The sequence below is a fragment of the Argiope bruennichi genome, chromosome 1 (assembly GCF_947563725.1).
Source record: "Argiope bruennichi chromosome 1, qqArgBrue1.1, whole genome shotgun sequence".
Classification (NCBI taxonomy): Eukaryota; Metazoa; Arthropoda; class Arachnida; order Araneae; family Araneidae; genus Argiope; species Argiope bruennichi.
In genome coordinates this window covers 127,609,896-127,624,229 of record NC_079151.1, presented here as the reverse complement: position 1 = coordinate 127,624,229, position 14,334 = coordinate 127,609,896, and the positions used below count along the sequence as shown (strand labels likewise).

General features: G+C 31.3%; 1 protein-coding gene across 1 annotated transcript; it reads right to left on the bottom strand.

Moving 5' to 3' along the window:
* Positions 1-1,709: 1,709 nt before the first annotated feature.
* Positions 1,710-14,315, bottom strand: LOC129963290 (glutathione S-transferase theta-1-like). Its single transcript, XM_056077565.1, has 4 exons — positions 14,076-14,315; positions 13,453-13,540; positions 5,182-5,332; positions 1,710-2,289 (listed from the first exon to the last, which is right to left on the bottom strand). Exons 1-4 carry the CDS (start codon positions 14,185-14,187, stop codon positions 1,963-1,965), a joined length of 678 nt encoding a protein of 225 aa, XP_055933540.1. The 5' UTR covers positions 14,188-14,315; the 3' UTR covers positions 1,710-1,962.
* Positions 14,316-14,334: the final 19 nt, after the last annotated feature.

The window sequence follows — 14,334 nt, the reverse complement described above, 5'->3', positions numbered from 1 at the left end:
TTCAATTTAAAAAAAAGGGGCCGCGGTGGCCTGGTGGTAAGTCTTCGGCTGGTAATCCGGAGGGTTTCAGGTTCGAAACCAGATTCCACCGAAGAACCGTCGTGTAAACGGGTCTGGTGCACGTGAAATCCGCCGAGTCAAATGCTCTCCTGCTTGTGTGGTGTGGAAGCTTGGAGAGGGGGTGTCAGCTCAGGTGTCTTCCTCGTCATCTGACCGTGGTTCGAAATTACGTGGTCCATCCCAAAATAGCCCTAGTGTTGCTTTAAAACGGGACGTTAATATAACTAAATTAAATTTAAAATACATTTTTCATTTCTGAAGATTACTTAGTATTGTTACGAATGCAATGTTGCTTCCCAGCACAATTAATTCTATCGTAGTAAAGATAGTTTTACGGTCAGCTCTATTGGATGCCGGATCAATGACCCCCGAGCTTGGTGATAAACTTGGCGACAAAAATGGATGATACTGGAACCTTTAGGAATTTTGGCGATAGGACTTCTAGGAGGCGAGTTATGCTCGACTGTCCGCGAACCTTATGTGCCCTACTCCAGAAGCTACAAAAGATCGACAGTCCAAGCCAAAGTCAGTCGTATAATGAGTTAACGACGAATTAGTTGGATAAGACCAGAGAAGCGATTAGTGAATTGAGCTGTGAACTTTGCATCGAGTTTTAAAGACAAGTATTGACACAGCATCGAGTCATGCGTTAAATAGCCAGTTGTATAGTAATCAGTTCGGTCCGACTAAAGCGAGGAAGCTGTGGAGAATAGCAGGTATTTAGAGAGAGGCCTTAGTGAACACCAGCTGAAAGCTGTTAGGCTGCTTTGTATGCTGTGGCTGTTGTTCACTACCGATTACTATTGTTGTTGTAAATGTGCTACTACTGTGTATTGCTTGTGTACGTATCGGCTATGTTTTGTCGTCTGTGTATTCGTGTCAATAAACATCATTATTTGTTATTGTGACCTGTTGACTGTGTAACCACATACCATAACAGTATTTTACACTATCATGCAAAATCAAATATCAGAAACATAAGTATAAGTTGGATTGACTGATTAATCACATCCAGATTTGAGAGGTATCCTTTTGAATTACTTCTTCTCAGAAATGTTTAAAAATAGCCTTACATGATAAATTTAGGCATTCACCTAAATAAATATAGTATTTTATTTATAACTATTAAAAAACTTAAATCAAAGCTGCAATCCAAGTGGAAACAGTTGTAAGAAAAGTTTTTCATTATATTAGCATCCTGTTTTAAACTAATATGAGAATTATTTTAAAGAAAGATCTTATAATTTTGGAATATAATTAAATAATGCTAATTGCACACATGAATTTCGATTCAGAGAAACATTGCCACAGAATATGTAGATAAATTCATCAATGTTTTTGCATAAAATTCTACTCATTATTAGATTATAATTCATTAAATAAGTATATTTAACCCAATCATTTTTGGTTGCAGCAAATTAGTAACTAAATTTTCTATTTGCTAAATTTATTTATAAATGGAATCATGGAATATTTTAATAGCTTTAAGAAATTTTTAGAAAAGAAATTTTTTAATAGAAATAAGATAACCAAAAGCAGAAGTTAAAGATTTAAACAAAATTGTAATTTATCATCAAAAGATTATAAATTATAATTTTATTACATTATTATTTTTTAGCTGCATTAAATGAGCTGAAAATGATAAGATATAATCCATTAATAAAATTTTATTACAGATAATTGAAAATAACAAAACATAGATATAGAAAAAAAAATTAATAAAACACGGAACAAATATATTAGTTCATGTTAATCAACAAAATGATTAACATAACATCAAAACATCACATCAAAAGATCAACAATTTTTTAATCAAAATATAAACCATGAATATGGCACAATTTGCAATAAAAATGTTTAAAAATATCAGATTAAGGCACTATTAGAAAACACTGCATTGCTTCACAATTTTCCTTTCAATATTGCATCTTGCATCTTTTTGGTAACACCATGGACTTCACTATAATGAGGCTCCAATTCCTTGCGTACTCTTTCTAACCAAGCTTTGACTTTTGTAGCATTTGCTAAAGCATCATAACCAATCATAAGAGGTTGTTCAATTTCACATGCACAAAATATATCAGCTGCTGAAATATTATTTCCACTTATATATGGGCGATCTTTCAAGAAACCTTCTTCTAAATCTTTCAGAACTTTCGAAAATCCTTTTTTGTAAAATTTAAGTTTATCTTCATTAACAGGTTTCTGCTCTAGAAGTGGTGTAATAACCTGAAGAAAAAATTATTTTGTTAAATTATGAGTAATCAAATCTAATTTTTATCATATAAACAAATTATACTTTTGCAAGTACAAAGGTACTTACTATAAAGACATACAATTTACAAAATTTAAAATAAAATGTAATATATTTTCAAAAATAATTTATACCTGTATGAAATCAGTAGTTGTAAACTAATGAAAATAGCTCCTATAACATCATATAACTACCACTTTGATTCAGTTGATTATATCATTATGTTGAGTCACAATAGATTCAGTAACAGATATCTGATTAGACGGATTAGATAGCTATCTAGGGCCAATGGGTTGACAAGAGGTAGCAGTAGGCAGGTTTATTAAAAGTAATGAATGAATTATAAATTAATAGGCTATAATCATACATTTTAAAACGCAACTGATTAAGTTTCTATATGTTTTGATACACATATATTCATTCATTCATGCGATAAATTCTTGGATAATTCTGGCTACGCTCTTCCACCAGATCATTGATGTCGTTGCAATTAGCTCCAGTTCTATAAATAATATTGGCCAGAGATACAAATCTCATCGATTTAAACTTAACAGATACTTGCTCAAGCCTTAGAGTCGCGTTCGACAGCGCTATCCAGTTAAAATTTCCTGCATGCAGAAATATCTTCAAATAAGGCTCAATAAAGAATGATACTCAAGGCACAATTCAATCCTGTATATGATATTATGATGTTTCCCTGTCACTTGTTCGGAGAAATATCGCTCATTAAGGGTGTCATTTAAAAAAAAAACACAATTTGTTTTGCTTGTTATGCGAGGTGCTCGTAAAGTGAAATTTAACTGTATACTTAATAGTACACATTTGATTATATTAATATTTACTTGTGATTATTTTAATATAATCTTTAACTTAGTAAATGCTGTAGTCCGGGGGACTTTGATCAATCAAAACAATCAAACACAATTTTTTTAAACTTTAATTTGCATTAGAATATTAAAGTCATCTTTAACTTTAAAATATAAACACCACCACTCAATTAGAGACAAAGCGGCTGAACGCAAGCATAAGTCTTAAAAAACATAAATCGAACATCTGCTGCTTTAGTTATTGCATTCAATTAACTATGAGTTTACTCCATATGCCTATATATATCTACACTGCTGGCCATTAAAATTGCAACACCAGGAAGGAATGATCAGACGAATGTCAAAATCACGTGAAAGGACGAAGAGGTTGGGATATGTAAATGATTAGTATTTCAGCGAATTTAGACGAAGGTGGGAGAAATGATATCTGACGCACTGCATAAAAGAAAAACTGTGTATTGGATTTCACATTCGGAAAGCGCTTTGTAAAGTTGGAGTTTGCTCGATCGTGTTGTGCCTCGAATAAGATAAAGATATGCTTACCAGAAAGTGCCGGAATTCGATAGAGGCAGAATCGTTGCCTATCGAGATTGTGGATTATAGTTCTATGATATTGCCCGCCGCAGTGATCGAAATCCAACCACTGTCATGCGAATATGGAATCAATGGGTTACTGAGGGTCATATTGAAAGGCACGTAGGATCTCAACGCCATCCCTTTCTTGACTAACGTCCTCAAGGATAGATATATTGTGAAGTCGGCCTAGAAAAGCCGTACAACTAAATCACGGACCATTAGTCAGGAAATTGGCAAATTTGAAGCAAGCCCTTTATCTGCTCGTATGGTGCGACGACGTTTGCAGCAGCATGGACTGTCAGCACGGCGATCGTAATTTCTTCTTTTCTTGAAAATACAGCACAGAGAAAGACGGAGAGTCTGGCACGTCGAAAGTCAAAGCTGGATACAGGCGTGACAAAATTTGTATTTTTAGGTTACTCCCGCTTCTGCGTACAGTATTCTGATAGCCGTATACGATCTGGAGGTTCCGAGAAGACCGTACGTAGTCTGCTTGCATTCAATACGGACATAGGGGTCCTGCAGCTGGTGTGATGGTTTGGGCAGTTATAAACTCATCTCTAGTTCGTAACGTCGATAATTTGAACGCAGATCGATACATTTCTGACATCATACGTCCAGTGGTTTTATCCTATCTTCGAGGCCTCTGACCTTCCTCAAAACACAGGGTATTCTAGTATTGCCCTGGCTTGCACGGTCTCCAGATCTCTCACCCAATGGAAACATCTGGTCATGAGTTGCTGAGAGACTGACCCACCACCCTTTTGCAGCTAATATGGTTCATAAAGTAGATTAGACTTGATCACAGACGTGAAATACTTTAGAATGAGTTTCCCGTTTCTATCCTCCAAGCCCAGATCCATTCCACGCCTAACCGGGTAAAGAGCGTTTTAGCTGCCAGGGGTGGTAGCTGTTTCTAGTAATTTCGTATCCCTGTAAGCCACCAAACTGTTTACAAATTTAATCATTTTCTCTGCATTCAGTTTACGTACAATAAATATCTTTTTTGCGTTTGCATTCTCATGGTGTTGCAATTTTAATGAAAAGCAGTGACCTATCTTATACAGAATTTAAAGTAAGTTTCTAAACAAAATAAATCACAATCAGAATGATAGAATTTTGGTTTTAAATAATAATCTTATAAATATTCTAGTTGTAAGCCTTTAGATGTGTTTTAGTCTGAAGAGAGAGAGTTTTCAAATAATATAAGATGAAAAAGTATTCTACCATTTAAATTAGAAACATATCTGCTTCTTCTAACAAAAATCAATATTTAGATTCAAAAACAAGTCGATAATAAAGTTTCATTTATTCATTTCTTAAAATAAATATAAACTATGCATTTATAGAAAGCTTTTATCCCTCAATGAATTTTTTAAAAAAAAATGGAAATTCAGGATATTTTTTTAGCATTTGAAATATAGATGTCAGATTATCATTAATTAATATAAAAACACTACATACCCTTTCACGAAATATCATGCTTCCAAACAATCGGGTGTTTAAATGCTGCCATTCTAAATATTCATCCACCCGAGCTTGAGCTTTGCTATCTTTTGGATACCAATTATCTTGAACAGGAAATTCCCTTGCAAGATATCTGATCATAGCAACACTGAAAGAAATTTTTTTAAAGTCAACATTTTAGTAAGAACATCATCTCGAAGAAAAGCGGCCATTCAGTATGATAATAAAAAATAAATAACAATGTCAAAACAAATTGAAAATATGTTTTAGTAACATATGCATAAAGTTAATAGTAAAACCATAGCAGTATAAACTCAGTTTTATAGACATCCAAGAGTTGTCAGTTATTTCATCCATAATAATAATAAAGTGAAAGAAACAAGAAATGGAACGATTCAGATTGAGATAATGGACAAAATTGCTCAAATTATTAAAGAAAGGAAATAAATTATCTTTCATAATTTCATTAAGAAAATTTCATACCGTTCGTTCTCGAATTTGAAAATTTCCATGCTTTTGCGCATGCGTCAGAATGCGTTTATTTAGTCAAAATAGGGGAGAAAGGAAAGATGAAAAATGTTTACTTTTAATAATAAGGTAAACTCGAATTATATACAAACTTAGGACTAAAAACTGCATATAACTGGTGATATTGTGAGAAAAAGATTGTAATTCGCAATAAAATACCTTAGAACAATTTTTATTTACTATAAGATGTCTACACATTAAATTATGATGAATAAATGGAAGATTTTTGTTCTTAAAATTTGTTAATTCAAATTTTTACAAAATAATAATAATATTTTTATGCTAAAACACTCTTTTTTTATTTGTTATTAAATTTTTTATAACATTTTGAGATTAACAAAGTAAAATATTCTTCGTGTCATTCCCGAAGGTTCCTACCCTCGTTTGAATTAGCCATATAAGCAATCGATACGGAAGTTAAAGTAAAACAGCATGGTCAAAAACGATATGATACTCACATACACATGGGGTGGGGGGTTGGGAGGAATGAATATAAAAGTTTCTTATGGAGCGGAAGTAAAGGTCAAAGAACTAATATGCTCATCCTTCCAACTCTCACCCTATAGCAAGATAAAAACGTCGAAAGGTTTTAATCTCTGGATACTGAAACGAACAATACTGTGTATTAAAATGGTTTCTAAGCTTTTAGCGACCAAGATCGTTAAAATCCATTATAGATACTGCAATCATCTTGGGAAAATCTCAGTTATTTATTATTTTAACCTAGAGGCCATCTAAAAATTTTAGAAATGAAAAGAAAGTAGGGTATTGTTCATGAAATCCAATTAGATTTTACAATCAAAGTTCACGTGTAACTTTTAAATAATCTAAATTTATACCCGAAGTTACCGAAAATTGATTCTGCAATTAGAATGTACTTCTTCTCTAGACTATGAGCTTGTTAAATTCAGAATTTTATGCTGCATAACTTTTAGCAAGAGAAATAAAAGTGAAGAATTTATTGAAAATTATTTTCTTGATAGCTTATATACGAAAAGATTAAATTCATGATATTTGGATGGATAAAAGTGAATCCATATCTACTGAAAATCTTTGTTGTCAACAGAGTTCATGTAATTCAAAAGTTAACAAAAAATTAAGTTCGAAGTATATTAGTAGGGAAAGGAAAGGCATATGTTGAGGTATCTAAAGGCATGCCAGCATATCTGAAAAAGGCCACTGTGAAATGTACCAACTTTTCTTCAGCAAATTTTGTCGTTGTTAAATGTCTTCTCGTTGTTCAGTTGATTTTGTCGTTGTTGAGACATGGAAAATATTGTAACGAATCTAATTTTGCTTCCCAGCAGGGTCTCCTTGTAAGGAAGTTAATTTCACAGATAACTTTGATGAATCAATAGCTTCCGATCTTGGGGACAAAACAGATGATTCCAGAATCTACAGGAATATTGGCGATAGGTCCATTAGGGCGTGAATTATGCCGATCTTCCTAGAATTTTCTTTGCCCTGTCACGGAAACAGAGCTGAAGCCAGTCGAGTACTGAGGCAACATTGAGTCCTATGCAGTAAATATGGAGTTAATTGAATTAATTAACCGGTTGTGTATAGAGTAACCAGTCAGTAGCCGAATCGAGAGATAATTGCTGAATTATATCTGAGCGCTTTGTGCTAACTATTACAGTTGTACACTACCGATCTGCCGCTTGTGTGTTCCTATTATTGTAAATACTGCCTTGTGTATACGTCAGCTGTGCTTTGTTGTTTGTATGTACGTGTAGAATAAAGCACCGTTATTTGTTATTGGGCCTTTCGGACTGTTTCATCATGCATCCACAATTTAAGACTTCAGTTATTTATAATTATGAAAAATTAATAATTTTGAACTGTATTGAATTTACAATTTTATATCAAAAACTGATTATCCTTTTAATTTCAAAAAACTATACAGAACCCTAAATAAATAGAAACATTACAAGTAAAACTTAATTCATAAAAAAAAAAAAAAAAAAAAAAAAACCTGAGCCCTAGTTGAACCTCCAAAGAATGAAATTATTGGCATAAAATGCGTATTAAGAAGCAAGAATGGTGAAACGAAGAAAATATGCCTAAAAGTTTTCAAGAGGAAACGTGCCAGTCGCTACATCATCAACTGTTAAAATGTTAATATCTCTTCTTTTACAAAATGAGTGGTCTATTAGGCAGTTAAATATTTCATCTGCTTTTCTGCATGGAGAGTTGGAGCATGATGTCTATATACGCTTGAGGGTGTAAATATAAAGAAAGAAAATAACTTGAAATTAAATAAAGTTGAAAGATGCACCAAGCTGGTGAAGAAGTGATTTAATGCTTTTGCAATGAAGAATGGTTTCAAGGAATGATTTCAGAATTTATATGAATGAAAATTTGACCATGTTAATATATGTTGGTGATATTTTGCTGACTGGTAAAAAAAAAAAAAAAAAAAGTGGGGGGGGGGCTAGAGCTACTGTGGATTTACTTAGGAATGAATTACAAGTCAAGGATTTTGCAGAGTTAAATAGCTACTTAGAATTGAGAAATATTAATACAATCTAAATTCATAAAGAAAATATAATAAAGGTGCTTCTAGGAAGATCTCAAATGAATGATTGTAAAGATTCAAAAGTACGAAAAGACTTTACAGTCAACTAAATGCAGCTGTGAATATGAGCAATATAATTTGCAGACTAATACATTATCATTACTAAGTAGACCAGATATTACATTTTCTGAATCTTAATTGAATCAATATCTAGAAACATCTGCGGTAACTCTGTGGAAAGCAGCCAAGAATGTGTTGAGAATGATTTAAAGAGATAAAATCCTCATGATTCTAAAAAAGCAAAATTGGCATTGAGTCACACTCACACTGATAGAGGAGGAGGGGGGGGGATGATCATAACACAAGACAAAAATGTGTCTAATTGTGCAATATACCATCATAGCAATCCTGCACAATGGTTTATCTAGGAAACAGAATTATGTTGCATTATCATCATAGAAACTAAATTTTTTGCAGCACTAGCAGTTGCAGAATTTATGCCAGTATTAAGATTGACTGCTGAACTAGAGAAGAATACAATAACTATTGGGAAAGTATATTTAGATCATCAAGGAGTAATTAAATGAAGCAATAGTAATGAAAACAATAAGCGTTTTAAGTATGCAGATATTGAATTTCATTATATCAAAGACTTAGTTGAAAAACACCTGAATGAAATAGAATATATTTGTATTAATGATAATGTCGATAATATTTTGACAAAGTCTCTAATGTAGACTATGGTTTAAAAAATGTTCCGAATCTTGTGAAATCCGAAGCGTGTGGATCTCATCGAGCACAATTCATTCCCAAAATTAATAATGCGAACATAAAGTGAAAACAATTTTTTTCATGGATCAATTAAAATAAGAGAATGAATTCCATTCAAAAGAAATACTCTAACAAATTTACAGTCATGTAATTTATTATTTATAATATATGCTGTTTTGCAAGAAAGTTGTCTAAAGGCATTTGCTTTTGCCTACATTTCAAAATTTTCAGAATATTCGACACAACATTATCGTTAAATAAATTAGCGTGAATAGCTAATGCCTTAGCAGGATGATGTCTATCAACATACAATACATATGCTTTCAGCATCTTTATTTCATTTTTGCTCTGCTGAGATTTATCTCCTCTCACTGCAGATGAAATCTTATCTGCACCTTATTGCTGTTACGCAGAATGAAGCCCCATAAGTTCTTCAGTTTTAAAATTTTAACTATGGTCTTCTACTCGCTTATCAGTGTACTTGCTATCCAACACTAACCACATAATCTTGGCCAAAGACACAATTTTGACAATTACAGGCTCTAAGGCATTTCCTCAAACCCCTCGCTAACGCGTTCCACATCGTTTTCTATCCAAAGTTTCTTTCAGGCAGAAATAAAGATTGGTTTCTTCAATTACCCCAGAGAGGTGTCCAAAGAGCACTTTAGTGCAAAACTTTTAAAAAATTGAGATAACCTGTTGGTCCACGCACTGTAGTAAAAGAATGGCCCAGGAAGGAAAAAACTGGTGAATTTAAATTCTTCAAGATCATCTTCTATGTCTAAAAGATGTACAGAAGCATTGTCCAAAACAAGCAGGGCACGTAGTGGCATATTCATTACAAGGAAATATTTTTTATAGATGGACGAAACACTTTATTGATACAATCTTTAAAAATGTAATGCTTCACCCAGGCCTTTTAGTTGGACCTCTACATGACATTTAGCCTATTCTTCTGGATTTTATACTTCTTGAAGTCTCGCAGATTTGTCCGAATTACAAAGAAGCAGCGAGAGGTTTAATTCTCAAATCGCTACTTGCGCCAGTGCAGAACAACACTGTAAGATGGTTTCCCATTGGTTTGTAGCTTGACAATGTCATCTCCTTTGCTGCAATATAAATTCGCTCATCAAATTAAAAACCTGGTGTAGCAGAACCTGTCTCTCAGAAACCACACATTTCTTGAATACATTGAGAAAAGTTCTCGATGTTTTCAAGAAACTTGTGAACCCCCTTTAAACCAAGCTTGATGCTTCCTCATGCCTCACAACACTATGGATGCTAGAGCTTTTCTTAAAATTTTTCAAACAATCTACAGCTTGCCTTAAATTCTCCTTCTTCGTCCGTTGATGATCCTCACATTTTCTTAATGACATCGACAAAAAGCGTTTCGCCTTCTTCCAAATTGTTTTCATTAATAGTGTTTACCTTGTATTTGCTTCCATTCACTAATGTGAGAAGCAATCTTAAAACAACGTCGAGATACGTGGGCGTCGCATGGAAACTAATGACTTCTTTGAATTATCAATCTTCTTATCTTACTTTTTTTTAGGATAGTGCAAATCGTTGACGAAGATCGATTGTACATGTATGCTAAATCAGCTACACACATATCTTGTTCCTCAATGATATGGCGTTTGATTTCTAAGATAATTTTTTTTTCTCTTTTACCTTCATCATCTTGTGATATTTTCTTTGGGGACAAATCTGTGAACAAGGTTCGGTGAAGAACTGCAGAAATTTTCCCGAAGTCTTGTCATGAAAACCATTGCAATATGTAACTCATATATGCAATACGTATCTCAAATATAAGGAATGTACCTAAAAAAATCCCCTCATTTTAACAACATAAGTCGATTGTGCAGCGATGATTATATTTTAAATGGAGCATATGGACTGACGAATCCAGAATCTCCATGTCACTGTAGTTAGCTTGATTTCTACCCCTAATAAAAATTGATTTAAACATGGATGTAAAATTTTGCTTGAATATGCTGATCAATCTGAAACAGAATATTGTATTACTAGCATAAATATACCTGCATCCTTCTTTTACTTTAAAATTCATAGACAGCTCCCCCCCCCCCATAGCTTGGGGGATTATTTATCTTATTTTTATGCTTTTCCTTAAGATAAAACAAATCGCTCATTTCATATTAAATTAATTTTTGTATAAAAAATAAAAATATCTGTATTTAGCAATATTTAGTGATTAATCACTTGCACCTAGCCAATAGAAAATATTTTTTTTTCTTTTCTTTTAAACGATATTAGCGATTTATATGTAAACCACCACTAATTTAATTTTAGAAAAAGTTTCAAAATTTCTTACATTATACACGGAAATATATGGTAATTTTGCTTTAAATTTCTAATAATATTTATTCCAATCTGTCCACTTATATCAATTTACAATCTTCTGATAATGACTTCATAACAAATTTGTTTATGAAACAGGTTATTAGTAATTAACAAGAAACAAGTAGAAAAAAAAAATATTAGCAACAAAGCTATTACATATTTGAAATTTTTACTCTTAACTTTTTAAAGGAGATAAAAAAAAAAAAATGACTAGAAATAGTTCAAGAATTAAATTCAGAGAAAGGAGCAATAATTTTTCTAATTTAGCATATTATGACAATATAGTGATAATTATAAAATTAAAACTATACTTTGTACATTTGATAAGTCGAAGCAAAATTCCTATTTTAAAATATTGACACAATTTAGAGAAATAATTGAAGTACTTTATTCAAATAGAAAGAAAAAAAAAAAAAAATAACAAGTGAAAGACACATATAATGCTTATGCAAAGTTATAAACTTTTTATAACTTTGAAAGCAAACTATTCTTTTCAAACAACCACTACTAGAAAGCATCATACACTATTCTTAATGACTCTTATATCTATTTGTAATTGCTAAAAGAAACACTGATTATTAACCTCCAAATTACGGGACTCAGTTAATTCAGACAAATTACATTACAACTATTTCATATTAAACTAGAAGATGTGCCCATCTATTCAAACTATTATCTAGTTAACAGGTGCTCAGATTTGATTAATTATCATTTAGCTTAATATCACTCTCTATCAAGAAATTTTGACTCTTGCTAATCTTGTGATGAGAAAAATACATTGTACAAAATGCTCATGAAAATTCAAACCAAAACTAAACACAACAACTGAATTGAAACAAAGAGCCATTAACTAACAGAAAAAAATTGCATCACCAAAACGAAAATAAAACATCATCAACATCAAGATAAAAACAAAATGTTGAAAGAAAATATTAGCAATAACTTCTAACTGGCCTTGAAGTGAAAATATGATGAATTAACATAATATAAAATTATAAAAGATGCAAATTTCATCTCATTAATCTCTGCTAAAATCCAGCCATATTATAAAAAATATAAATAGAATATAAAATTTACAAGCTCACTAATTTTTATTCATGCTTAGTTTTATTTGCTCAAAAATAAATCATTTACTTTAAGGATTAAAATATATATAACCAACTCTCTTGATGGTAAAATAAAAATTAAAATTTGCACTTCCAATAATGATGCAGGCCAAATAGGCAGGGGATATTATTAATTCTCTCCAACATTATAAACAGTGGAGGAGGAGGATATATAGTAACAGTGTTTTATGTTTTGCTCTCTTAGAACCTGAAATGTACTGCAAACTGTGTTTCAAGACCTTAGGAAAGGTCTCTCACTTATATTGTCAACTCTTAGGTTCTATTTCCTTTTAGGATAAGATATTATAGAACATTTCCATGATGTTGTTCAATATTATGAATGCTGGATAATATCTTGAAGATATGTTTTTATTACTATGCATTTTTTATTATTATTAATAGGGCTTATTTGGCTGCCATGTCTTATTAGCAGTGCTTTTTAGTACATTTGCTGGAAAGTACAGCTACTGTTCTTAAATAACTAAATCAACTGCCAATTGATCAATCCAACAATAATATTCGATTATTTAAATTTGGATTGCTTCTGAATTCTGCATAAAAATATGAACGATGAAACAAATCTATATTTTTCATTTAATACAGAAAAATAAATGAATTTTTAAAATTCAACATTTTTTCATGATTAATATGACAATTCTTAAATGTAATTAAAAATTTAGAATTTTTTTTAAATTTACCATATTTATCAATTAATTTTACAGCTTCTTCCATTTTTCAAATTCAATTCATAAATAATTTATTTACATTTATAAGTAGATTTTTTTAAAAAATCCTCCAGATGTCATAAATTTAATTACAATATAAAATGAACATATTGTAATTTAAAAGACAATTTGAAATTACTACATCAAAATAATTGTCAGCTTGAAGGATTAATTAACTTACAATTACATTTCCACGTGTATATTTACACTGAAATAATATTCATTTATAAAAAGTTTCATATATAAATAATTTACATACCTTTCTGTCAAAACAAAACCATTATGTTCCAAAACAGGTACTTTCTGAAAAGGATTCAATTTGGCAAATTCAGGTGTCATATGTTCACCTTAAAATAGAATTTATAATTATTTGATAATTATATCAAACTCCTGGTAATCTTTTTGAATTACATATGATTAGAATTTTTAATTTTTTTTTTATTTCAAGCATTTAAAACCAAGGTAAGCATCTTTTCATTTAAAGGGAGTGAATTATTGATGCACATAATATGTAAATAAATCAAAGAAACTTATTTAAAATTAAAAATATTAAAATTTCAATTATTACTACAAATTAATAAATTCAAAATATTTGAAATTCTTTTCTAATATAGTTAGTCAAACATAAAATAAGTGGGCTATTTTATCAATCATGCTAGGTCGAACTTTCTAAACATTTATTGAGTGTAATAAATGGAATTTAATTTTAATACATTTCAATATTAAAATTCAATGTTCTGGCAAAAAGGGTATGCCGTATAAAAGATAGATATGTATTTATGAAATATTTAGTTCATACTATTTCCAGGAAATAGAATATACAATCCTAATCTAATACTTTGATTCGATATCATAAGACTGCTTCAAAAAGTGTTTCCTCACCTTTCCTCAAAGCAACAACTTTTGGTTCAAATGGAATATTATTCTTTTTGAGAAATATTACTAGAGCTCTACATGGTTGTGACATTAAATCATAATATACCCGAAGACTCATCGTTATTTAAAATGATAAAACAGCTAGTTAATTATGTTAGACTCACAAATCTTAGCAGACAACGACCCGGTTTGTTTTGTTTAGATAAGCATGCAGTTTTGCCGGAAATAGTTACTATCGGTGTCTGATTGGTCTAAAATGGACCCT